This window comes from Chiloscyllium punctatum, chromosome 30 (genome assembly GCF_047496795.1).
Source record: "Chiloscyllium punctatum isolate Juve2018m chromosome 30, sChiPun1.3, whole genome shotgun sequence".
NCBI classification, from domain to species: domain Eukaryota; kingdom Metazoa; phylum Chordata; class Chondrichthyes; order Orectolobiformes; family Hemiscylliidae; genus Chiloscyllium; species Chiloscyllium punctatum.
Genome location: NC_092768.1, coordinates 22,454,766 through 22,478,700, shown reverse-complemented (window position 1 = coordinate 22,478,700; position 23,935 = coordinate 22,454,766). Strand labels below are relative to the sequence as shown.

The following is a 23,935-nucleotide window of genomic DNA, read 5'->3' as shown; positions in this document are numbered from 1 at the left end:
CAATTCCACATTTCATTCACTAAATTTAAATTGTGCCAATTACCACAGTACAGCCATGGTTCTAGTTTATAGGGTTCAATCATTGCTTACCACCTTCAGATCAGGAAGACAATGACACCTTTTTCTGCTGAAACATTTTTTTTTTTTACAATTTCTTGTAAAACAGGATGATGGTGTCACTCACTGGACCAGCATTTATTGCCCCAGTTAAGAGTCAATCACATCGCTGAGAGTCTCGAGTCACATGTAGGCCTGACCAGGTAGGGATGGCCATTTCCTTCCCTAAGTGAACCGGATGGGTTTTCCGACAATTGGCAAACCGCTGTGTCCAAAATGAGCCCGGCAGTGAAAAACACTGTACACAAAGTCAGCATCAGGTTCAATACTGATCATTTATTGCAGGGTACTACAAGGGCCACAATCCACTTTAAACTAGAGGACAACTTCACGTCAGAGAGAGTTCACCCATTACAAAACACAGTTACAAGTAACATCAAACCAAAAGATTTTTATTCTCTTCCCTTGGAAAAAAATTGCAACGTACAGAACTTTCAAAAAAAAAAGGCAAAAAAAAAGGTCACAGATCTTGAGAAAAAAAAGAAAAGTTTTTGCAGCTATTTCCTTCCTTCTTTAGTTTTAAAAAAAAAGAGAGAACCATCAATATTTAGGTATACAGATAGTATTTTCCCCTGGTGTCCTCCGCGCTAAATCCCGACGGTGAGTATAATCCGCATAACGTACGACCCGAGTTTGTGTGTGTACCAAGGGAAACCGCGGTTCTCGTCAACGGGTATTACCAAACCTGCAAAAGGAAGCACATCACAGACTGTTCAAAGACCCGCTGCTCACCACTGGAGTAGTACGTACACACAACTCGCAAAAGCGAGCGACTCAGGCAACAGTCATGGCCACTTCTAATACTTTGACTGATTTTTCTTTTCTTTTCAAAAAAAAAGTATGACACCTGGAAGAGGAGTGGGAAGGGAGGGGGGGGGGGGGGGGGAGGGAGAAGGGTGACGGCATAGAGAAACAGAGCAGAAGGGAAAGAAAAGATGATAGAAAAATTGATTTTGATTCCTTCAAAGTTTGACTGCCTTGCCTGCTCCAACTCTGCCTGTACAGTTTTTGAAGTCTACCACCTCAGCACGGTACAGTGGAGCCAAGCAGAGTAGTAACCCAGGTTCAGTTACCATCCAGACAGGGGAAAACAAGGTCACAACTGTCTGCCACAGGTTATTAAGATGAAGGAAGGGTTCTGGTTTCCTGCTTCTGATCATTTAACCAATGACAGCTCAGAGAGACAGGACTGGCGTATCAAATCGGACTCAATACGTGACAAACACACTCATTGGTCAGGTTCACGGACAACTGAGGATGTCTTTGTTACGACCAAAAACACATCTGCAACCAACATCCTCCTGGCTGACAATCCCACCCTCTAAATCCCAGTTCACTGAAAACATGCTGTCAGTAGCCTGATGTGGACCAAGCTTTTGTCACCCGTGCTTGCTAACCTAGATCAGCTCCCATTCCGGCAATGCCTCAGACTACAAGACTTCCATGTGTGTGCTCAAATCCTTCAAGGGTTTTTGCTCTTCTGTTCTCTCTAACCACTTCCAGTCCTGTGAGCTTCAGGATCTCAGCACCTCCTCAGTTTTGGTCTCCTGCGCACTCGCCGTTGCCAGTACCCCACAACCGCGCTGTTCTTGCCATTCTGGAGCCTGAGCTCACGAGTTCTCCTCCCTCCCACCCTCCTTTGAAAAAAAGGTCCCGTCTTAAAAAACGTAGCTCTGGGACCAAACTTTTGGTCACCCTCTGACAGCAACTCTGCCGGCGGCTCCTTGTTAAAACTCTGATTTGAGATTAGCCCTTGTTAAACGCACAAGGAAGTTCGACTATGTTAGAGGGAACATGGAAGTGCACAGCAAATGGGAACACCCATCTCCCGGAGCTGACAAGGTGGCAGCCTCCCACTGGAGTCCTCCTTAGATTGCGATCAGATTCTTACACACGTCACCACGCAGCAGTCAGTTTAAATTTCTGTTTTCGGTGGTGTGGCTAACATTCTGCACTTCCGTCTCCCTCTCTCTCTCTCTGCCTCTTGAGCCTCAGCCGATAGCGAAATTGGCGACTGGGAAGGGGACAAGAGCAGGATGTTAAAATTGGCCGCCGCGTTGTCAGTGCACCCTGGGATACCTTCATACCTTCGCGGTGCCTGGCGCCTCTCCGCCATAACAGGCACCCCCACCTCCCCTGACAACCTGGGGAGGAAGGGAGAGCAGGGTGGTGGGGTGGGGAGAAGCGTGCGTGTGCCCGCGCGTGTACGTACGCGTCTCTCGAGAGGTCACGCACTTGGTCCGCGCCGCGTCGCTCTGCGCTGCCGACAGCCGCTGAACGGAAAACAAAAAAAAAAGGAAAAGTATCACTCGGGAAGGGGGCGCCTATTGGAACCTCATCCCTGAGAGAGTTCAGCGAGGGAGGGAGGGGAGGGAGGAACGGTTTAATGGCTGGGGGTGGGGGTGAGGTGGGTGGGGTGGGGGCTTAGGTTTAAAAAAAATAAAAAATTCCAACAGAAAAAAAAAACCAAAATAAAACGGACAAGAGAAACAGGTGCTGCGCCAGTTACCACAAAATGTAACCTGAAGCTAGTCTGAGAGTTGCTATTTTCCACTGGCTCCGCTGGTGGGGTACAGGAGCTGGGTTTCCAACAGGCACAAAACTGTTAAAGAGGAGGGGAGATGACACAGCATTTCAGTTCATTCAACAAACCTACAATCTCCGCGGACTTCACAGTGGCTTTTCTCAAAAAAAAAACAAAATTGTTAGCAAGACTGTCAGACATGAAATGTCTTGACGCTCGTCATTTGTCCTGTTAATACTGGCTAAAGCATTCTGTGATGCAACTGGCCGTGGTGACACTGATAGAGATCGCTTGTTCCTGGCCTCTGTTTCAGTCCACACCTTTCCCCTCCAGCTGCATCACGAAACAGGCTGAAGGGAGCAGGGCTCTCAGGATGCTTTCCAAAATGCTTCGATGACAAGTTTGCCTCAAGAAAGGCCTCAAATGGTGGTTAATTTGGGATTAGTATCAGAAGCACAAAGGATGACGAGAGGAGAGGGGGGGGTGAGGGGAGGTATGCGGTGGGAAATGTACGAGTATGCGTTTGCACTCTGCAGCCGTCCCACAACATAATAGGTTTGTGGAGCACAAAGTACATTGCAGAGTGTGGCCAGCAAAAGCAGATAAACCAGACCATTTAAAAAGTTTATGGTAAATACTTTTAAAAAAAAGCCGATAAATCTCAGCTGTGCACACAACACACTTTCCCTTCATGGGCAGCTATACAAAAGGGGCAGACACCAAAAAAAAAACCCAATAACACCACCTTCTGGCACATGCAACAGGCTCAGCCTGCAGTATGAAAAGTCCACTCACACACAACTGCACCACGTGCCTTAGTGTTATCAGCTTGTGCAGTGTAAACGACAAACCTGGTGGACAAAACCCCTTTCTAACTAAAAAGGAAAACAAGGACGGTGGGGCCACCCCACTGCTGGCTGAGTGTGAAAGCTGACTGGGCGCAGAGGGGTGCACTGCAGTGCCTCAGTGGCACAGAAACAGTTCTCAATTTCAGTCATGCTGGGTCAGACCTGGGAAACGTACCGTGGGCAAGGACAGACCCCGCATCTCCCCCCCCCCGGTAGTCTGGATGGAATTGGCCTAGTCAGCGAAAGCTCCCTCCAGGAGCTGCACTAACAGGGAAGGAGCACACCAAACAAAAAAAAATACTCCTCAGGCAGTCACAGGAAATAGGTCAGGTTGTCACTGAAAAGTACCAGCAAATGTGTACTCAAATAGGACTGAGTATCTTCAGGACAGAAGATAAAACCTTAGGGGCAGTAAACAAAGCGCCAACTATACAGAAATATTCTGGCTCATTCATAAAACAGTCAAACTAACACACAAGAGGCAGAACCAATGCAACTGCGTGCTAACAGAAGAGAGAATGGCATGAGGAGGGATAACATTTAAAAAGTCAGCATAACAACGATCAGTCAACCAACCACTTGTGGCTAAACAGCCACATCCGGCACCTTAAAGATTCAGATCAGAGAGGGGACTGAGGGGTGACCTCAGAACATAGCCAGCTGTCCTCTGCCGCACAAGAGTTCAGCCTGGTTTTCATAGGCTAGAAGGAAACCAAAGACTGCAGCAGGTCAACTAGTTCAGAGCTGCTGCATGTGGATGGCAAGATTCCAAGTCAGCTCACTTGAATGTAAGGATGCCCCCTGCTGATCCCTGGATCAGTCACACCAACCAGTATTCAGTGCTGAGCTGCTACTCCCACCTTACCTGGACTTACCTACTTCCCATTTATCAGAGCATCAAGCTTCTGAGATCTATGACATGAAGATACACACCGCAAAATCTCAATTCAAGGCAAGTGGGAGAGAAGGAAAACAAAACATGGGGCAGTCGTGAGGTTTTTTATTTTCTGAAAGAATGACTAATGCAAATTCAGTTGTGACTTTCGAAAGGGAATTCTGGAATACTGTGCGCGGTTTTGGGCCCCACATTTCAGGAAGGACGGACTGGCCCTAGACAGTGTTCAGATGAGGCTCGTGAGAATGGGCCCAGGAATGAAAAGCTTAACCTATGAAGACTCTGGGTCTACACTTGATGGGGTTTAAAAGGATGGGGGGCGGGGGGAAATCTAATTGAAACATAGAGAATACTGAATGGTCTGAACAGAGTTGATGTTGGGAAGATGTTTCCATTGCTAGGAAAAACTAGGACCACAGGGCGCAGCCTTCGAGTAAAGGGAAGGCCTTTTCGAGTGGAGAGAAAGCAAAACTTCTTCAGCCAGAGAGTGGGGAATCTGTGGAACTGACTGCCACAGAAAGCTGTGGAGGCCAGCTCACTGAGGATATCTAAGACTGAGAAAGATTGTTTCTTGAGTATCAAGGGGATCAAGGGTTATGGGGAGAAGGCAGGAGAATGTGACTGAGAAACTTACCAGCCATAATCGAAAGGCCTAACTTCTGCCCCTATGTCTTATGGAATATTTGAAGGGGAAGGATTAAGAATGTGGACCAAATTGAGGGCATTCTCAAAACGTTGCAAGTGACACACCTATCAGAGTAACCATGGGCCCAGAACTTTTAGGAATGAGTCGAGGGTTGGACGGAAGGAGGAGAGGGGAGAAAAAACTAACTCAAAAGCTTTGTCAGGATATGCATGGAACTAAATACTACAGCCACCTTGCATGCACTAGAACTGCAAATGAAACCAACAAAAACTTGGGAAATACACAGCAGGCCAAGCCAGCATCTGAAAACGAGGAATAGACAGGTTTGTTCACCGTGAAAACCTTCGTCAGAGATGTGAAATCCCGGATCACAGCATGAACCTGCCTTTCTCTTTAAACAGAGATGCCAATCAAGCTGATGTGCACTTCCGGCGTTATCAGCCTCTGCGTCAGGAGAAACAGACCCACTTGTTTCACCCCACATGCCCACCCCACCCCCCAATCCTGGCAGCTGCCGGAGATCTCACTATGTTCCAGAAGTGGTCCCACTCAAACCAGATCGGCGGCACGTCGCTCAAACCGGACCGAGAACTCGCCCCCGCGACGCAGTCACAGGCCGCGTAGCCGACGGACGACAAACGGCGAGAAAGCCGGTCTTTCTTTGAAGACGGAAGGCATCAACCTACCGAACAGGACGCAAATTTACCCGGGGAGGAAATCGGAACCGATGCCAGGCCGATGGGAGGTGCTGTGCGTACAGGCACGCTGTCACAAAGGAAGAGCACGATCCAACAGTGTAGACGTGTGTGGGGGGAGGAAAAGCTTCCATCCACCCCCCACCTGCTCGCCTCTCCTCTCCTTCCTAGTCTGGTAGGCAGCGGAAGGAAGAGACCCATTGGTGCATGGCAAGGACCTGAGGACGAGAAAGCAGGCACCAACACCGCGCGAGCCACCATTCTCAACAGAGCAAAAACAATAGAAGCACTTCAGAAACGAGAAAATTAACAAAAAAAAAGGAGGTAAAAAGAAACACGCGCGCACGCACACAAAACCAGGAACGGCGCTCCAAGGACCCGCTCAGACACACTACACCGCCACTCACAGAACTCGAACCTTACGCCAACAAGTTAAAACACAGAGGTGGGGCCAATTCACAGAATTGACAAGCTGCCCAAAGAGTTTCGGAACGTGCAGCCAAATTATGGTGATCTTAAAAAAGGATCCACTCACCTTGTGGCTAATAAGCGGAGTATTGAGAATGGTCGGCATAGGCCTCTGCTGTTGTACCCGCTGTAGAGTAGGCACCACTGTTGCTCATGGTGTGTCCATAGTCATACGCATAGGCAGCAGCAGCGGCTGCGTAGTCACTGGCGCTGTAGTTGGCACTGGCGTAGTCAGCAGTCGTGGTAGCAGCAGCATAGTTGCCAGTGGCATAGTTAGCGCTGGCATAGTCTTGAGCAGCGTAGCTGGCAGCAGCAGCAGCGTAGTCACTGGCAGTATACTCGGCAGTGGAGGTGGCTGCCCCATAGTCGGAGTTAGTGGCAGCAGCTGCAGCTGCGGCAGCTGCATACTCAGTTGCGGCAGTGGCATAGTCGGTGATGGTCGATGCGGTAGGCCGTCGCAGTGGGCTGCGATCCCGGGTGTAATAGGTCGGTGGCTGGCTTATGGAGCTCTGGCTGTACGCCTCCAATGCTTTAGGCATGCGTTCTCTCATGGAAGCGCCGTAGCCAGCCATAGGGGTGCCCCAGCGGTCTGGGTACGGAGTCCCCACTGCTCCATATGCCCCAGCTCGGTACTTCTCATAGTAGTCGACATACCTGCTGTCGTAAAAGGGCTGCTCCCCATAACGGTGGTGCATGGCGTACGGGTCAAGGTAATCATGAGCAAAGCCAAGGCCCATCTCCTGCCGATCTGCAGGGCACTCTTTGGACCAATGGCCATCTTTCCCACAACGGAAACAGGTGTTCTTCTCACCCATCCCAGGCTGTACCCGCAGCCGACTCTTAGACAGTTCAACATGAATCCGTTTTCCTTTAATAAAACAAAACAAGGAAATTCAAGTACATATCCTTTTCAATGATTGGAGGGGGTGATTAATCTTTTCTTTAAAAGCAAACAACACTCAAACTAAGAAAAATAACAATTACTGGAAAAGAGAACAAAGTAAAGGTTGTTTTCCAACCCTGATAGTTTAAACAATGCTATTACGCAATTTCTTTGTAGCAAGGGATTGCATGAAAGTGGAACTACAGCTTTACAGCAGAACTGACTTACACAACACAGTCCCTTGAGCCTGCTCTGCCAGTGATTGCATCTTGGCCTCAACTCCAGTTGCCTGCCCACGCTCCATAACCCTTCAACCTGTTAGTAATTAAAAATCTGTACCTTTACTCAACGTCCCACCACTCTCCTGCATAGTGACTTCCACAGACTCACAACCCCTTGAAAGAAATGATTTCACCGCAACAATTTTCAATCTGCTATGCCTTTCCTAAAACGATGATTTCTCATTCTAGAGAAAACAACCGCGCTACATTTACTTTGTCAATCCACTTTAGCATCTTCCATACCTCAATTAGACATCCTCTCATTATACTAAACTCCAGAGGTTATAGGCATAGATTGCTCAATCTCTCTTTGTAAGAAGAACCCCTTTGGAATCAATCTAGTGAGGCTCCTCTCAACTATACCTCCAATAAAACTAGAACCCTCAAGTAACGAGTCCAAAATTACACACGATATTTCAGGTACAGCCTCACTAATGTTTTGAACAGTTTCCTATTTTCATGTTCTATTCCTTCAGCAACAATGCCAAAATTCCATTTGTCTTCCTTATTACCTGCATACTAATTTTCTGTGATTCATGCACAATGATAGCCAAAACCCTTTTGCACCAAAACATGCAAGTTTCTCTCTGTTTAGGTAAGTTGCCTGTCTATCTCCCCTACCAAAATACAGATAACCTCACATTCATCTCCATTAAACTTTATCTTCCAAATTTTGACACATTCACCTCAACTATTCATATCATTTGGAAATGTATTTCTTCACTGCAACTTCCTTTTCCAGTTACTTCAGTGTCACCTGCAAATTTGGCTTGATTACTTTTTAGGCCCATATCCAAAACATTGATATTGATATTGGATTGTAAATAGTTGGGACCCCAAGGAGTGAACTCTCTGGCACCCCACTAGTTACATCTTGCCAACCAGACAAAGACCCATTTGGTCTGACTCTCTGCTTTCTATTGGCTAGCCAATTCTCTACCTAACCCTAACAAATTATCCCTAATCTCACGTGATCTTACCTTGAGCACTAGCTTTTTGTGTAGAACCTTATCAAATGCCTTCTTGAAGTCCATGTACACTACATCTACATGACTGCCATTACCCATATTGCTTGCTACATTTTCAAAGAACTCCACCAAACTGATCAAACATGATGTGCTCATAAACCACGCTGATTCTGATGGATTGTATTTTGACTTTTCAACTGTCCTGACAGTGCTTCCTTAATAATGGATTCTAACAATTTCCCGTCACTGGTCTGTAGTTTCCTACTTTCTGCCTCTCTCCCTTTTTGAATAAGAGTTTTACATTATCATTTTTCCCAAATCCATGCAATTTTAGAATATTATAAATAATGAACCCACTACCTCTGCTACCACTTCCTTTAACGTCCTTGGATGAAGGCCAGACACTGGGAACTTACCTGCCTTCAATCTTAATAGTTTACTCAGTACTTTCTCCTCAGTCATGAAGAATGTTCCAAGTTCATCCCTTTCGATGGCCTCTGCATTAGCTGTTACTAGTTGGGTGGTACTACTATCCTCCATTGTGAAAGCTGAAGCAAAATACTGATTTAGTTTCCCTGCTATTTCTGTTGTTCCCCCTTACTAACTGCCTAGTCCAAGTGAAAACATTCATATAACTGCTCTCTTCCCTTATTCTTGGGGATTTTGAAAGGTCCTGTAAAAAGAGAGGAGGAACCCAAGCTTCTATTGATTGCACTCCAAGATTGGATGTAATGGAAAAATAAAATCCAATATCTGGCAAACTACTGCAAAAGGCATGTAACCGGGTGCCAGGAATAATGCTTACCCAGAGTTAGTTAGTGCACCAATACTCAAGCTAGTGTATGGGTGGAAGATGGCTGTTGGCTGTGAAACCAAAATCCCACGGAAGCTTGAGTTTGGTCAGGGCAAACGAAGGGGAAATAATTCAACATACCCTAGTACAATATACTGAGACACATGGTTGCTCCCTACATTACTGCCTCCAAGCACCTATAGTCCCTACGAAGTACACTCTCCATGGTTTAGAAGGCTAACTAGTTCCTCCGGCAGAAATACCTAGACAGACTATTTCTGTACTGCAGTGCCAGAGATGTTGTCCTTCAGCTAAGATGTAAAGTGGAGTCCTATCTGTCCTCTCAATTCCCACAAATAGTCTACAGTGCAAAAAGCCCTTTGCCCAAACACCCTAGCTGACATCCCATTGATGAATTATTTTTACATAGCTCCAAATGCTCTCTCAAACTCCAAGGGTGGCTGGGCCAGTCTGTACTAACATCACCAAATATTTATACAGTTCAACTGCATTGGTGATGAATATGCATTGTGTAATGTACCCTATACAAATCCCAATGATAACCAGTTAGATCAGTACTATAGAAATGGAGAAGTAAGACTGACAGTACAGTGTAACAACTTCTCAATACAATAAGATCAGCATCCTATAAATTGGTCAGCTTGATTCAAACAGTACAGTATGCATGCCTGTATTGAAATTGGATGATTCGTCAGCACATTGCTCTTTAAGCCTTTAAGGTGAGCTGACCAACTGCATTGCAAAAGGAGGGGAAATGTGAATCATTTAGTATTATAAAATCATATGGGGAATGTACAGGGTAAACAGACAAGGTTTACCCTGGGGTGGGGGGAGGAAGTCCAGAACTAGAGGGTATAGGTTCAGGGTGAGAGGGGAAACATTGAAAAAGGGATCTAAGGGGCAGCTTTTTCACACAAAGGATGGTGCATGTTTGGAATGAGCTGCCAATTCAAAACTGCCTGTTTGGAAGTGATGGAGGTCAGGACAATTACAACATTTAAAAGGCATCTGGATGTGTATACGAATAGGAAGGGTTTGGAGGGAAATGGGCCGGGTGCTGCAAATGGGACTAGATTAATTAGGGATATCTGGTCGGCATAGACGAGTTGAACCAAAGGGTCTGTTTCCACGCTGTACATCTCTATGACTCCAAATGAAACAAATATAATGATCAGCTCTACAGCCACTTCATGTGAAACAGCTCAAAGGTTCTGCTGTCCAACAGCTTAAAAGTAACCCAAACATCTTTCTGCATTTTACTTTTTTAGATTTGCAACGAATCGGTTTAGTTATGACTAAACTTACAGCACCAGTTCTTTTAAAGGCTGTTCATTATCAATGCCAACAACTGCAAATGCACCGATTTGTGGTGCTACATCAATGCAAAGCTAAGGAACTGCACCTTCCAGATATAAAAAGATGGCATTGCCTGTGTAATGTTTTCCTCATGTGACACCAACCCAGGCCAGGTATCAATCTAGTAAACCTCCTCTGAACATCTCCCTAAGGCACTAACATCCTTCCTTAAATAAGGGAGATTACTTTGCTCCCCTGTTTTTAACAAAAGAATCCAACCACAAACATTGCCAACACCTCATGCATATTTAACGTGGATTCAACAGCCCCACTTCTTTTTAAAAACTTGAAACATTCATTCTGAGGTTGCACCGAAACAGACCAACCACTTGGGACTTAGTCGGCTGCTCTCTAGCATCCTATCTAAAAACCAGTTTCAATTTCAACTCCAAACATTAAGCATAAAAAGCTCCCTGACCCTCTCAGTGCAGCCCCAGAGAGCGCAGTATTTTGGATAGGGCGCTAAACCAAACAGGTGGATGCAAAAGGTTTTGTGGTGCTATCTCTGATGCTGGATCCAACACGTCAGATCCCAAGTAGCAGCAATAATAATCAAAAGGCTGAATATAGGTTATTTATGCATGAGAAATTACATCACAAAATGCTAACACCTCTGCCTTCACCATCAACTGCAGGGCTGAGCACTTAAACATTGGTTTATCCCAATGGTTTAGAATCACAGCATTCTATTAATTTCACCTTTTAACTCTGTGCCATCCAGCCCCTTGATGGCCGCCATGGCATCCTCTCCCCTCTCCATGTGCACAAATGCATAATCTTTGATGATATCACACTCGAGGACAGTGCCATACTCTTCAAACTTTGCCTGCAGCTCCTGGCTGGTGCAGTTGGGGCTCACTTTGCCCACATGGAGTTTGGTGGAGGATTTGGTCATGCTCTTGCTGGCTTCCACATTGATGGCGACCCCATGCAGCTTGTAGTGATGCAGGTTCTCAATGGCCTCCTTTGCTGCTTCCTTGTTGTCCATATGCACAAATCCATAATTCTGGTTCAAGAAAGGAAAAAAAAATGCACAATGACAGTCAATCATAAGAATTAAGTCAATAGAAAGCACTGTTTAAAAACATGATTAGAGTGGTGCTGGAAAAGCACAGCAGGTCAGGCAACATCCGAGGAGCAGGGAAATCTACCAATGAAGGGCTTTTGCCCAAAACGTCAATTTTCCTGCTCCTTGCATGCTGCCTAACTTGCTGTGCTTTTCCAGCACCACACTAATCTGGACTCTGATCTCCAGCGTCTGCAGTGCTCACTTTCGCCACTGTTTAAATTCAGCTTTGTGGGGGCAGAGAACCTTCCAACACGTGAACACACCACAGAATCTCTCAGTCTCAGTGTCTGTCATTGTTATTATTCATCGTCCAGCCATAGGTTCCCTGAAAAAGACTGTGGTAAATTGCCCTGGGGGGGGGGGGGGAGAAGATTTGTAAATTGCTGTTGTGGGAAGGAGTTTAGAATTTTGATCCAGTGATAGCGAAGGAAGGATGATATATTTCCAAGTCAGGATAGGATGTTTCTTTTAAAAGATAAATCAAACAAGATTTGGAGGGTAGATGCTGAGGGGAGGTTTGCCCTTGTCGGAGGATATAGTTTCAGTGGGGCACAGTTGAGACAGAGATGAAGAGAAATTTCAACGGGGGTCATGACTGTCCAGAATTCTTTGTGAGCAGCAGAGGCCGGGGCACAAAATATGTTCAGGGCTTAGTTGGCCAAGTCTACACTTAGAAAGGTGGGATAGGTGGAGGCAGGATTTAGATCAGCCAAGACTCACTGAATGGTCTCCTCTGGTTCTCAACCTGACCACTATCAGGAACAGTATCTGCCCAAATGTGCTTTTCAGAACCTCTTCATAATTTGGAATACCTCCACTAAATCTCCTCTCAACCATCTCTTCTCAAAAGGTGAATCACCTTAAATTCTTCAATAGCCCCTCTGCAACCTCTCTTGCGAAGAGTTTAAAAGGAATATGGGCCAAATGCTTGCAACCAAGTCCAGTTTAGCACATCTGACTGATGTGCACAAGTTGGACTGAAGGGTTTTTCCATGCTGTATGACTCTATGAAACTTTCACATCCATCTGCAATGTGACGGACAGAATAGCACATGCCAAATGAGGTCAAACTGATCTTTTATAAAGATTCCAGCTTTGGTACTTTGTGTCGGTCACATTAGCCAATGGTAGCAAGCAGCGTGTGGGCACCTCAGCATGACTCCCACTGCTGGTGCATGATCACCGACTGGGTAACAGTTATGGGGAGGGGGTGTGAGAGTGAGAGTACAGTGGCAGGGATATTTTCCCAAGACCACAGCTGGGCCTTTGACACAAAACATCCACAGAAATCGTAGACGGGGAAGTCAGGTTTGAATTGCCACTGTCAAGAACAAACTTTATTCTCGGATATGACACCGTTAGATGGACCAGCCTTCATTACCCATCCCTAACAGCCCAAGTGGCAGTTAAGAACATCAACTGCATGGATCCAGAGTCACGTGTACGTCAGAACATGAAAGACTGTCAGATTCCACCCAAAGAGACAATAACAAGCTGGACATAATCTTAGGTGAAGGTGGGGGAGGGGGTAGAGTTTGCCGGGGTGGGGTGGGGAGAGAAGAGATTGTGTGTGCGGTGGTTGGGGGGTGGGTGGGAAAGAGAGGTTGTGTTGGGCGGGGGAGGTTGGGGGGTGAAGAGAAAAGGTTGTTGTGGGGGAGGGGAGAAGAGATTGTGTGGGGGAGGGGAGAAGAGATTGTGTGGGGGAGGGGAGAAGAGATTGTGTGGGGGGGGGGGAAGAGAGAAGAGGTTGTGGAGGGGGGAAGAGAGAAGAGGTTGTGGAGGGGGGGGGAAGAGAGAAGAGGTTGTGGAGGGGGGGGGAAGAGAGAAGAGGTTGTGGAGGGGGGGGGAAGAGAGAAGAGGTTGTGGAGGGGGGGGGAAGAGAGAAGAGGTTGTGGAGGGGGGGAAGAGAGAAGAGGTTGTGGAGGGGGGGGGAGAGAAGAGGTTGTGGGGGGAGAGAGAGAAGAGATTGTGGAGGGGGGAAAGAGAAGAGATGGGGGGGGAAGAGAGAAGAGATTGCGGGGGGAGAGAGACGAGATGGGGGGGGGGAAGAGAGACGAGATTGGGGGGGGGAGACGAGATTGGGGGGGGGGGGAGACGAGATTGGGGGGGGGAGAGAGACGAGATTGTGGGGGGGGCGGGAGATGAGATGGGGGGGGAAGAGAGAAGAGATTGCGGGGGGAGAGAGATGAGATTGTGTGGGGGGGGAGAGAGATGAGATTGTGGGGTGGGGGGGAAGAGAAGAGATTGCGGGGTGGGGGGGGAAGAGAAGAGATTGCGGGGTGGGGGGGGGAAGAGAAGAGATTGCGGGGTGGGGGGGGGAAGAGAAGAGATTGTGGGGGGGGGGGAAGAGAAGAGATTGTGGGGGGGGAAGAGAAGAGATTGTGGGGGGGGGGGAAGAGAAGAGATTGTGGGGGGGGGGGAAGAGAAGAGATTGTGGGGGGGGGGAAGAGAAGAGATTGTGGGGGGGGGAAGAGAAGAGATTGTGGGGGGGGGGGAAGAGAAGAGATTGTGGGGGGGGGGGAAGAGAAGAGATTGTGGGGGGGGGGGAAGAGAAGAGATTGTGGGGGGGGGGAAGAGAAGAGATTGTGGGGGGGGGGAAGAGAAGAGATTGTGGGGGGGGGGGAAGAGAAGAGATTGTGGGGGGGGGGGAGAGAAGAGATTGTGGGGGGGGGCGGAGAAGAGATTGGGGGGGGGCGGAGAAGAGATTGTGGGGGGGGGAGAGACGAGATTGTGGGGGGAGAGAGACGAGATTGTGGGGTGGGGGGGGAAGAGAAGAGATTGTGGGGGGAGAGAGACGAGATTGTGGGGTGGGGGGGGAAGAGAAGAGATTGTGGGGGGGGGGAAAGAGAAGAGATTGTGGGGGGGGGGGAAGAGAAGAGATTGTGGGGGGGGGGGAAGAGAAGAGATTGTGGGGGGGGGGAAGAGAAGAGATTGTGGGGGGGGGGGAAGAGAAGAGATTGTGGGGGGGGGGGAGAGAAGAGATTGTGGGGGGGGGGCGGAGAAGAGATTGGGGGGGGGCGGAGAAGAGATTGTGGGGGGGGGAGAGACGAGATTGTGGGGGGAGAGAGACGAGATTGTGGGGTGGGGGGGGAAGAGAAGAGATTGTGGGGGGAGAGAGACGAGATTGTGGGGTGGGGGGGGGAGAGAAGAGATTGGGGGGGGGGGGGAGAGAGACGAGATTGTGGGGGGGGGGGGAGAAGAGATTGTGGGGGGAGAGAGACGAGATTGTGGGGGGGGGGAGAAGAGATTGTGGGGGGGGGGGAGGGGTGAAGGGGGGGGAGGGGTGAAGGGGGTGTAACAACCTCTGACCCCCCTCCTCCCTGACCTCTGACCCCCCTCCTCCCTGACCTCTGACCCTCCCCCCCTCACCTTGATGAGGTCACACTCGCTGACCTCGCCGTATTTCTCGAACAGGGCCCGGATCTCCTCGGCGGTGGTTGGCCGCGGCAGGTTCCCCACGAAAATCTTCACCATCTTTTATTATTATTATTATTATTATTTTTTTTTCCGGAACACTCGCTTGCCGGGCGGCTGGTGTTTACTGGCGGAGACGGAGTGGGTGAAAGGGAGACTGTAACGTTCGCCGAGCGGTTCGCGACCCCGGGGCAGACCCACCTCGTCGCTTCTCCTTCTTCTCCGCCTGCGACACAAAATGGCGGCGGCTGGGTCGGCGGAGGCGGGGTCGGAGTCGCCCGCCCCATCCCTTAACCGCCCCCCCCCTCCCATTGGACGGCGGGGCGGCCGCCGCCGGCGCCCATTCGTCAGCACGGCCGCCCATCAGGATGACGTTCGGGTGCGGCGGCCGCCCATTGGCCGGTTCAACCCCCCCCACTCCCCTGGCCGTTAGGGCGGGCCGGACGCCCAGCGCCGACACTGCCGTTGGGCGGCCGGCGCCGATTGGTCCATCTACGAGTCAATCGCGACGACCCCAGCTCCACGAGGGCAGTGCCGGGGTGGGGGAACCAATAGGGGAGCGCCGTCAACTCAGCCGTCCCACTATTGGGGGAATCGGCGCCGCGCCTACGCTACCGATTGGTTGTAACACATATCAATCAGGACCATTGTTTCAGCCAACCGCCAATCAAACGGGGGTCTTGGCAGAGAGCTAGATGGTGACTGTGCTGGTTGGGCGGCGCCATCTTTGGTACTGGCGGTACAACCTCCCTGTGTAACACGTGGAGCTGTGGTTGGGGGTGGTAGAGTGCAAAGCACGTTTATTTTAAAAATCAAACCAACTCTGCATAAGTGGACATTTATTCTTAAAATGGTTGTCTGTCCCGAGTTTCCTGGGGAGGGCTCTCAGAGCCCACCAGGTTGCTGTGGGTCTACAGTCACATGGTGGCCAGACCGACCAAGGGTGGAAGATTTCCCTCCACCTTTGCTGCCAGACCAGCTGAGCTTCTCCCGCACTTTCTGTTTAAGGTTCAGATCCCCAGCATCCGCAGTTATTTGTTGCACGTTCCACAGACTGTGGAAGCAGGCCATTCGGCCCATCGAGTCCACACCCCACCTCCAAAACAGCACCCCACCTCCCCTACACGAACCCCGTAACACCGCATTTCGCACGGATAATCCACTTAACCTGTACAGCCTTGGAATGTGGGAGGGCGCCAGAACGCCCGGAGGGAACCCACACAGACACGGGGAGGATGTGCAAACTCCACACGGACCAACCGTGGAATCAAACCCAGGTCCCTGGTGCTGTGAGGCAGCAGTGCTGACCACCGAGCCACCATTTTGGAGGGCAGAATTTGGCAGCACGGTGGCACAGTGGTTAGCACTGCTGCTTCACAGCGCCAGAGACCCGGGTTCAATTCCCGCCTCAGGCGACTCTCTGTGTTGAGTTTGCACGTTCTCCCCGTGTCTGCGTGGGTTTCCTCCGGGTGCTCTGGTTTCCTCCCACAGTCCAAAAATTGTGCAGGCTGGGTGAATTGGCCCATGCTAAATTGCCCATAGTGTTAGGTGCAGGGGTAAATGTAGGGGAATTGGTCTGGGCGGGTGCACTTTGGCGGGTCGGTGTGGACTTGTTGGGCCGAAGGGCCTGTTTCCACACTGTAAGTAATCTAATCTAATCTATAGAAATAGAAGTACAATTCTGGGTGGAAGAGCAGAGAGACCTGTGTGTCTGTAGGCACAGATCACTGAAGGTGGCAGGGCAGGTTTAGACAACAATTCATGACACATACAATATCCATGGCTTTATTTAGAGGGGAATAGAGTACAAGAACAAAGAGAGGTGATGTTGAATTTGCATAAGACAGCACCCAGTTACATTTCAGGGTGCCACATTATAGGGTGGATGTAAACGCATCAGAGTTTGGAAGTGGTTTACAAGAATGCTTCCAGGGATGGGGTACTTTGAGGCTGTTGGCTGAGCGAAGATTTGACAGAGATTTTCAAAACCATGAATGGGCCTTGACAGAGTAGACATAAAGAGACTGTTTCGGCATGATGTTACTCATGCGCCCCTACACATTAACAGCAGAGAGGTGGAACGAGTGGAGAGTGTCAAGCTCCTGGGGGGTGGTCATCCACAACAAGCTTTCTTGGACTCTTTATTTGGATGCACTGGTTACAAAGGCCCAGCAACGTCTCTTCTTCCTCAGGCAGCTGAGGGAATTTGGCATGACGGCGAATACACTTGCCAACTTTCATAGGGGCACCATAGAGAACATTCTGTCTGGATGTCTTACTACCTGGTATGCCAACTGTACCATTCAAGATCGGAGACGGTTACAGAGAGTGGTGAACTCGGCCCGGACAATCACAAAGGCCAAAATCCCATCTGTAGAATCCATCTCCCAGGCCCGTCAAGGAAAGGCCGCCAGCATTCTCAAAGATCCATCCCACCCTGGCAATGTTTTTCTACAATCTCTACCATCAGGGAGAAGGTACAGAAACCTGAACACACACACACACACCAGCCGGTTTCATAACAGTTTCTACCCTCCTGTTGTTAGAATACTGAATGGACTCTCAAACTCGGAACATTCGCCTGGACCTGTGTTTTTGCCTCTGTTTACCTGTTATTTACTCTCTGTGCTATTTAACTGTGATCTGCCTGTATTGCTCACAGGACATAGCTTTTCACTGTGTCTCAGTACACGTGACAGTAAATTTAAATTGAATTGAATTGAAAGGATCAAAAACCGGAGGGTAGGACTGAAATTCGAAACGAGCAAATGCAAAGGGAGGAAAAGAAACCTTTGTCACGCAGTGAGTGATGAGGGTATGGAACGCGCTGGCTGGAAGGGTGGTGGATAGGCAGGCTGAACGGACGCATTCAGTGAGGTATGGGGATGAGTGTTAGGATTGAAATAAGGTGTAAGCAGCAAGTCATTACGCTTGTTGGGAGAGCTGGCACAGACACGACGGGCTGAACAGCCCGATTCTGCACTCGAACAATCCTGTGTGGGTAATGGATGTTTGTTTTAAACCTGGGGGAAGGCTTGTAGCAGAGTTTCCCAGGGTAAGTGTGTCAGCATCGTTGAGTATATTCAGAACAAAGTTAAAAATCACACGTTATCGTCCAGCAGCTTTATTTGGAAGCACTAGCTTTCAGAGTGCTGCTCCTTCGTCAGGTAGCTAGTGGGGCAGGATCAGAGGATGCAGAATTTATAGCAAAAGATCATAGTGTCATACTCTGATGCAACATATAGAACAAAGGGTGGGAGTGTGGTGCTGGAAAAGCATAGCAGGTCAGGCAGCATCTGAGGACCAGGAGAATTGAGTTTCGGGTATAAACCCTTCATCAGGAATGAAGGGCTTATGCCCGAAACGTCGATTCTTCTGCTCCTCAGATGCTGCCTGACCTACTGTGTTTTTCCAGCACCACACTCTCGCCTCTGACTCTCCAGCACCTGTAGCCCTCACTTTCTCCTGATATGTCGAACTCACCTCGATTGCTGTTCAGGCTTTCATCTTTTAGGATGGGTTACAGGTTTCAGTTCATTAATATGTAAATCCCAGAACGTCTTTCAAGTCACTTTCCTGAGATAACTTAATGTTTTTTAAAAAAAAACCCTGACATCTCAGCACAGCCAATACATTAAAGGTGTGAGGTTAGAGCCTGCTTGTATTCCAACCTTGAGTCAGACTGGTTCTATTTCCAAAGTAGGAACTTATAAAATGTCACAGGAATTGACTGCCTGCAGATTGTGCGTTTTTGAACAAAATATGTGTAAATACAATTTTTGAAAGCAGCTCTGGGATATACATATCAAGGAATTGAAACCTGCAACCCATTCTAAAAGATGAAAGACTTTACAGCAATTTAGGTTTGTTCAAAATATCGCATCAGTGTATGACACTGTGATCTTTTGCTATAAATTCGGTGTCCTCTGATCCTACTCCACTCACTACCTGATGAAGGAGCAGCGCCCCGAAAGCTAGTGCTTCCAAATGAACCTATTGGACTGTAACCTGGTGTTGAGATTTTTAACTTTGTTCACCCCAGTCCAACACTGGCCCCTCCCTATCATATTTAAAACAGCGATTGCCAAGGGGTTCCGGGGGAGAAAGGGGGTTGAGAAACCTAACAGCCATGGTCAAATGGCAGAGAAAACTCGATGGGCCGAATGGCCTATTTTCTGCTCCTGTGTCTTAGGGCACCCTTGCTTTTCCTGGTAGACAACTGCATGACAAGGATACAGGGCACAATTTGTGGACGATACATCTCTTGGAAATCTCAATCTGTCCTGTCGCCCAGCCCCTACCTCCTGGAGATCCCTGTCCAGGCTCCCATCTGTGGAGTGAAGTGTATTTACATCTCCAACTGTTCCCAGTCCTGAGATGTCACACACCCGGAACTTTGGTCCCATCCCTCCCTCCCTCCCTCTCTCTACCTCGATAGTTTCTCTATTAAAATTGACACACGGCCTGCAACGTCATAGGCTGGGCCAACACTTATTGCCCAGAGAATAAGAGTTGAGCACTTTGCTGGGGGTCTGGAGTCCCGTGTAGGCCAGATCGGGTAAGGAGGGCAGTTCCCTGGGGGTCTCTAGTCCCACGTAGGCCAGACCGGGTAAGGAGGGCAGTTCGCTGGGGGCCTAGAGTCCCATATAGGCCAGACCGGGTAAGGAGGGCAGTTCCCTGTGGGCCTAGAGTCCCATATAGGCCAGACTGGGTAAGGAGGGCAGTTCCCTGTAGGCCTGGAGTCCCATGTAGGCCAGACTGGGTAAGGAGGGCAGTTCCCTGTAGGCCTGGAGTGCCATGTAGGCCAGACCGGGTAAGGAGGGTAGTTCCCTGTGGGTCTGGAGTCCCATGTAGGCCTGGAGTCCCATGTAGGCCAGACGGGGTAAGGAGGGCAGTTCCCAGTGGGCCTGTAGTCCCATGTAGGCCAGACTGGGTAAGGAGGGCAGTTCCCTGTGGGCCTGGAGTCCCATATAGGCCAGACTGGGTAAGGAGGGCAGTTCCCTGTGGGTCTGGAGTCCCATGTAGGCCAGACCGAGTAAGGAGGGCAGTTCCCTGTGGGCCTAGAGTCCCATATAGGCCAGACCAGGTAAGGAGGGCAGTTCCCTGTGGGTCTGGAGTCCCATGTAGGCCAGACCGAATAAGGAGGGCAGTTCCCTGTGGGCCTAGAGTCCCATATAGGCCAAACCGGGTAAGGAGGGCAGTTCCCTGTGGGCCTGGAGTCCCATGTAGGCCAGACCGGATAAGGAGGGCAGTTCCCTTTCCTGACGGACATTAGTGAACCAGATGGGCCTTTCCGACAATCAGCAACGGATTCAGGGCGGACGTTAGGGCCTCAATTCCAGATTCTTTATCGAATTCCGATTTTACCATCTGCTGTGATGGGATTTGAACCCGGGGTCTCCGGAACATTCCCTGGGTTAACAGCCCAGTGATAATACCACTTGTCCTTTGGGGCCTGAGTAATCCCAGCACTTTCTGCTTTTGTAACCTGGGAGAGTTTGGGCTTTGCTGAGTGCCCGGGAATGAACACCGTCTCCCCCCCCCACCTCGGTGACGTCTCCTCCACCTCTTGGGGGGTTTTTTTTCTCCCCTCTTTTATTGAGAAACAAGCAGAACAACAAAACATAAAAAAACGGGCGCTGGTTCCATTCACTCTCTTCACAACGCAGGCTCTATCACCCTCCCTCTTCAGGCCCACACCGAGGTCACGCTGTGTGTGTGTGTCCCTGGTCGTGGAACATCCCGGGAGTGGCGATCCACATCCCGATCCCCGAGGTGGGGGGGGGGGGAATGGGCCCGGCTGAGGGGTTGACCCTCCCGTCTCCCGGCCGGTCAGCTGTGCTTCTGACGTTTCCAGAACCACTTGACATCCGGATGACCCCCGGGAGTCACTACCATCAACCTCTTGGTGGGGTTCTCCCAGACCAGGACACCCTGGTCCCGGGCATAATTCCGCAAGAGTTCAAAGTCCACTTGGGAGAGGAACTGGTTGTATAATACACCTGGAGGGAGGAGAGAGAGAGAGAGAGAGAGTGAGAGGGGGAAGGAGGAGGGAGGAGAGTGACAAGGGAGGGAAAGGGGTAGTACAGGAGAGAAAGAGAGAGCAGAGGGGGAAGACAGTGGAGACTGGGCAGGGGAGAGGGAGAGAGAGAGAAATGGGGAGGAGAAAGAGGAGGGAGAAAGAGTGGAGATTGGGCAGGAGAGAGAGACAAGGGAGAGAAAGATGCAGGGAGGAAGAAAGAGAGAGTGGAGAGAGGAGGAGGAGGAGGAGGAGGAGGAAGAGAAAGAGAAGGGGAAGAGAGCGCGGGGAGAGAGAGAGAAGGATGAGGGGGTAAGAGAGAGGAAGAGAAGGAGGGGAAGGTGGGGGAGGAAGAGAGAGAGCAAGAGAGACAAGGAAGGAAAACGGAGAGGAAGGAGCAGAGAGAAAGAGGGAGGAGAGAGAGAGAGAGCGAGAGAGACAGAGAGAGAGAGAGAGCAAGAGAGAGCGCGGAAGTGGGGGGGGAGAGATAGACACAAGGGACGGAACGAAGGCAAGGGGCAGAGAGGAGGAGGAAAGAGAGTGTGAGGGGGGAGAGGGCACATGTGAGCAGGGAGACAGAGAGAGAGGAGAGAAAGGGGGGAGACAGAAGGGGGGGGGAGAAGAGACAAAAGTGGGGGGGGGGGAAGACGAAAAAGGGGGGGGGGAAGAGACAAAAGGGGGGGGAAGAGACAGAAGGGGGGGAGACAGAAGGGGGGGGAGACAGAAGGGGGGGGAGACAGAAGGGGGGGGAGACAGAAGGGGGGGGAGACAGAAGGGGGGGGAGACAGAAGGGGGGGGGAGACAGAAGGGGGGGGAGACAGAAGGGGGGGGAGAAGAGACAAAAGTGGGGGGGGGGGGAAGAGACAAAAGGGGGGGGGGGAAGAGACAAAAGGGGGGGGAAGAGACAGAAGGGGGGGAGACAGAAGGGGGGGGAGACAGAAGGGGGGGGAGACAGAAGGGGGGGGGAGACAGAAGGGGGGGGAGACAGAAGGGGGGGGGAGAAGAGACAAAAGTGGGGGGGGGAAGAGACAAAAGGGGGGGGGGGAAGAGACAGAAGGGGGGAGACAGAAGGGGGGGGAGACAGAAGGGGGGGGAGACAGAAGGGGGGGGGAGAAGAGACAAAAGTGGGGGGGGGAAGAGACAAAAGGGGGGGGGGGGAAGGGGGAGACAGAAGGGGGGGGGAGACAGAAGGGGGGGGGAGACAGAAGGGGGGGAGACAGAAGGGGGGGGAGACAGAAGGGGGGGAGACAGAAGGGGGGAGACAGAAGGGGGGGGGAGACAGAAGGGGGGGAGACAGAAGGGGGGGAGACAGAAGGGGGGGGAGACAGAAGGGGGGGGAGACAGAAGGGGGGGGAGACAGAAGGGGGGGGAGACAGAGGGGGGGGGAGACAGAAGGGGGGGGGAGACAGAAGGGGGGGGAGACAGAAGGGGGGGGGAGACAGAAGGGGGGGGAGACAGAGGTGGGGGGAGACAGAGGGGGGGGGAGACAGAGGGGGGGGGAGACAGAGGGGGGGGAGGACAGAGGGGGGGGAGACAGAGGGGGAGACAGGGGGGGAGACAGAGGGGGGGGAGACAGAGGGGGGGGAGACAGAGGGGGGGGAGACAGAGGGGGAGGAGCAGAGGGAGGGAGCAGGGGGAGGGAGACAGAAGGGGGAGGGAGACAGAAGGGGGAGGGAGACAGAAGGGGGGGAGACAGAAGGGGGAGGGAGAGAATGGGGGGGGAGAGAGAGAATGGGAGAGAATGAGGGGGGAGAGAGAGAATGGGGGGGGGGAGAGAGAATGGGGGGGGAGAGAGAGAATGGGGGGGGAGAGAGAATGGGAGGGAAAGAGAGAATGGGAGGGAAAGAGAGAATGGGAGGAGAGAGAGAATGGGGGAGAGAGAGAATGGGGGAGAGAAAGAGAATGGGGGGAGAGAAAGAGAATGGGGGGAGAGAAAGAGAATGGGGGGAGAGAAAGAGAATGGGGAGAGGGGGAAGTTGGGAGAGAGGGAAGTTGGGGAGAGAGGGAGGTTGGGGAGAGAGGGAAGTTGGGGAGAGAGGGAGGTTGGGGAGAGAGGGAAGTTGGGGAGAGAGGGAAGTTGGGGAGAGAGGGAAGTTGGGGAGAGAGGAAGTTGGGGAGAGAGGGAAGTTGGGGAGAGAGGGAAGTTGGGGAGAGAGGGAAGTTGGGAGAGAGGGAAAGGGGGGAGAGAGGGAAAGGGGGAGAGAGGGAAAGGGGGGAGAGAGGGAAAGGGGGAGAGAGGGAAAGGGGGGAGAGAGGAAAGGGGGAGAGAGGGAAAGGGGGAGAGAGGGAAGGGGGGGGAAGAGAGGGAAAGGGGGGGGAGAGAGGGAAAGGGGGGGGAGAGAGGGACAGGGGGGGGAGAGAGGGACAGGGGGGAGAGAGGAAGGGGGGGGGAGAGAGGGGGGGGAGAGAGGGAAGGGGGGGAGAGAGGGAAGGGGGGGAGAGAGGAAGGGGGGGAGAGAGGAAGGGTGGAGAGGGGAAGGGGTGGAGAGAGGGAAGGGGTGGAGAGAGAGAAGGGGGGGAGAGAGAGAGGGGGGAGAGAGAAGGGGGGGAGAGAGAGAGAAGGGGGGGAGAGAGAGAGAAGGGGGGAGAGAGAGAGAAGGGGGGGAGAGAGAGAGAAGGGGGGGAGAGAGAGAGAAGGGGGGAGGGAGAGAGAGAGAAGGGGGGGAGGGGAGAGAGAGAAGGGGGGGGAGGGGAGAGAGGGGAGGGGGGGAAGAGAGGGGAGGGGGGGAAGGGAGGGGGGGAAGAGAGGGGAGGGGGGGAAGGGAGGGGGGGAAGAGAGGGGAGGGGGAGGAAGAGAGGGGAGGGGGAGGAAGAGAGGGGAGGGGGAGGAAGAGAGGGGAGGGGGGGGAAGAGAGGGGAGGGGGGGGGAAGAGAGGGGAGGGGGGGGAAGAGAGGGGAGGGGAAGAGAGGGGAGGGGGGGGAAAGAGAGGGGAGGGGG

At 51.1% G+C, this 23,935-nt stretch overlaps 3 protein-coding genes across 14 annotated transcripts in view; 2 read left to right on the top strand and 1 right to left on the bottom strand.

Annotated features, from left to right (window-relative positions):
• LOC140455252 (zinc-binding protein A33-like) overlaps positions 1-23,935 on the top strand; it is a 476,866-nt gene that overhangs the window by 83,888 nt on the left and 369,043 nt on the right. The gene's annotated exons all lie outside the window — the stretch shown is intronic.
• Positions 374-15,229, bottom strand: LOC140455259 (RNA-binding protein 4B-like). Of its 9 annotated transcripts, none has more exons than XR_011952807.1 (5): positions 14,934-15,229; positions 11,195-11,501; positions 5,717-7,061; positions 2,627-2,719; positions 374-2,131 (listed from the first exon to the last, which is right to left on the bottom strand). XR_011952807.1 is itself a non-coding variant. In XM_072549993.1 (4 exons), exons 1-3 carry the CDS (start codon positions 15,036-15,038, stop codon positions 6,268-6,270), a joined length of 1,206 nt encoding a protein of 401 aa, XP_072406094.1. In that variant the 5' UTR covers positions 15,039-15,229; the 3' UTR covers positions 374-802; positions 6,261-6,267. The 9 variants fall into 9 exon arrangements, 1 of the variants encoding a protein (XP_072406094.1); XR_011952808.1 differs by having other exon boundaries at positions 2,640-2,719; XR_011952810.1 differs by having other exon boundaries at positions 5,737-7,061.
• Positions 20,769-23,935, top strand: part of polr1h (RNA polymerase I subunit H) — a 9,773-nt gene continuing 6,606 nt past the window's right edge. The window contains exon 1 of the mRNA XM_072549717.1: positions 20,769-20,969. Coding sequence (XP_072405818.1) covers positions 20,769-20,969 — 201 coding nt within the window. The remainder of the gene's footprint in view (positions 20,970-23,935) is intronic.

Coding starts and splice junctions, on each gene's coding strand:
- LOC140455259 (XM_072549993.1), bottom strand. CDS start 15,038: ATGGTGAAGATTTTCGTGGGGAACCTGCCGCGGCCAACCACCGCCGAG. Junction 11,502..14,933: donor GCGAGTGTGACCTCATCAAG/GTGAGGGGGGGA, acceptor TTCTTGAACCAG/AATTATGGATTTGTGCATAT. Junction 7,062..11,194: donor GGATGGCACAGAGTTAAAAG/GTGAAATTAATA, acceptor GTTTTATTAAAG/GAAAACGGATTCATGTTGAA.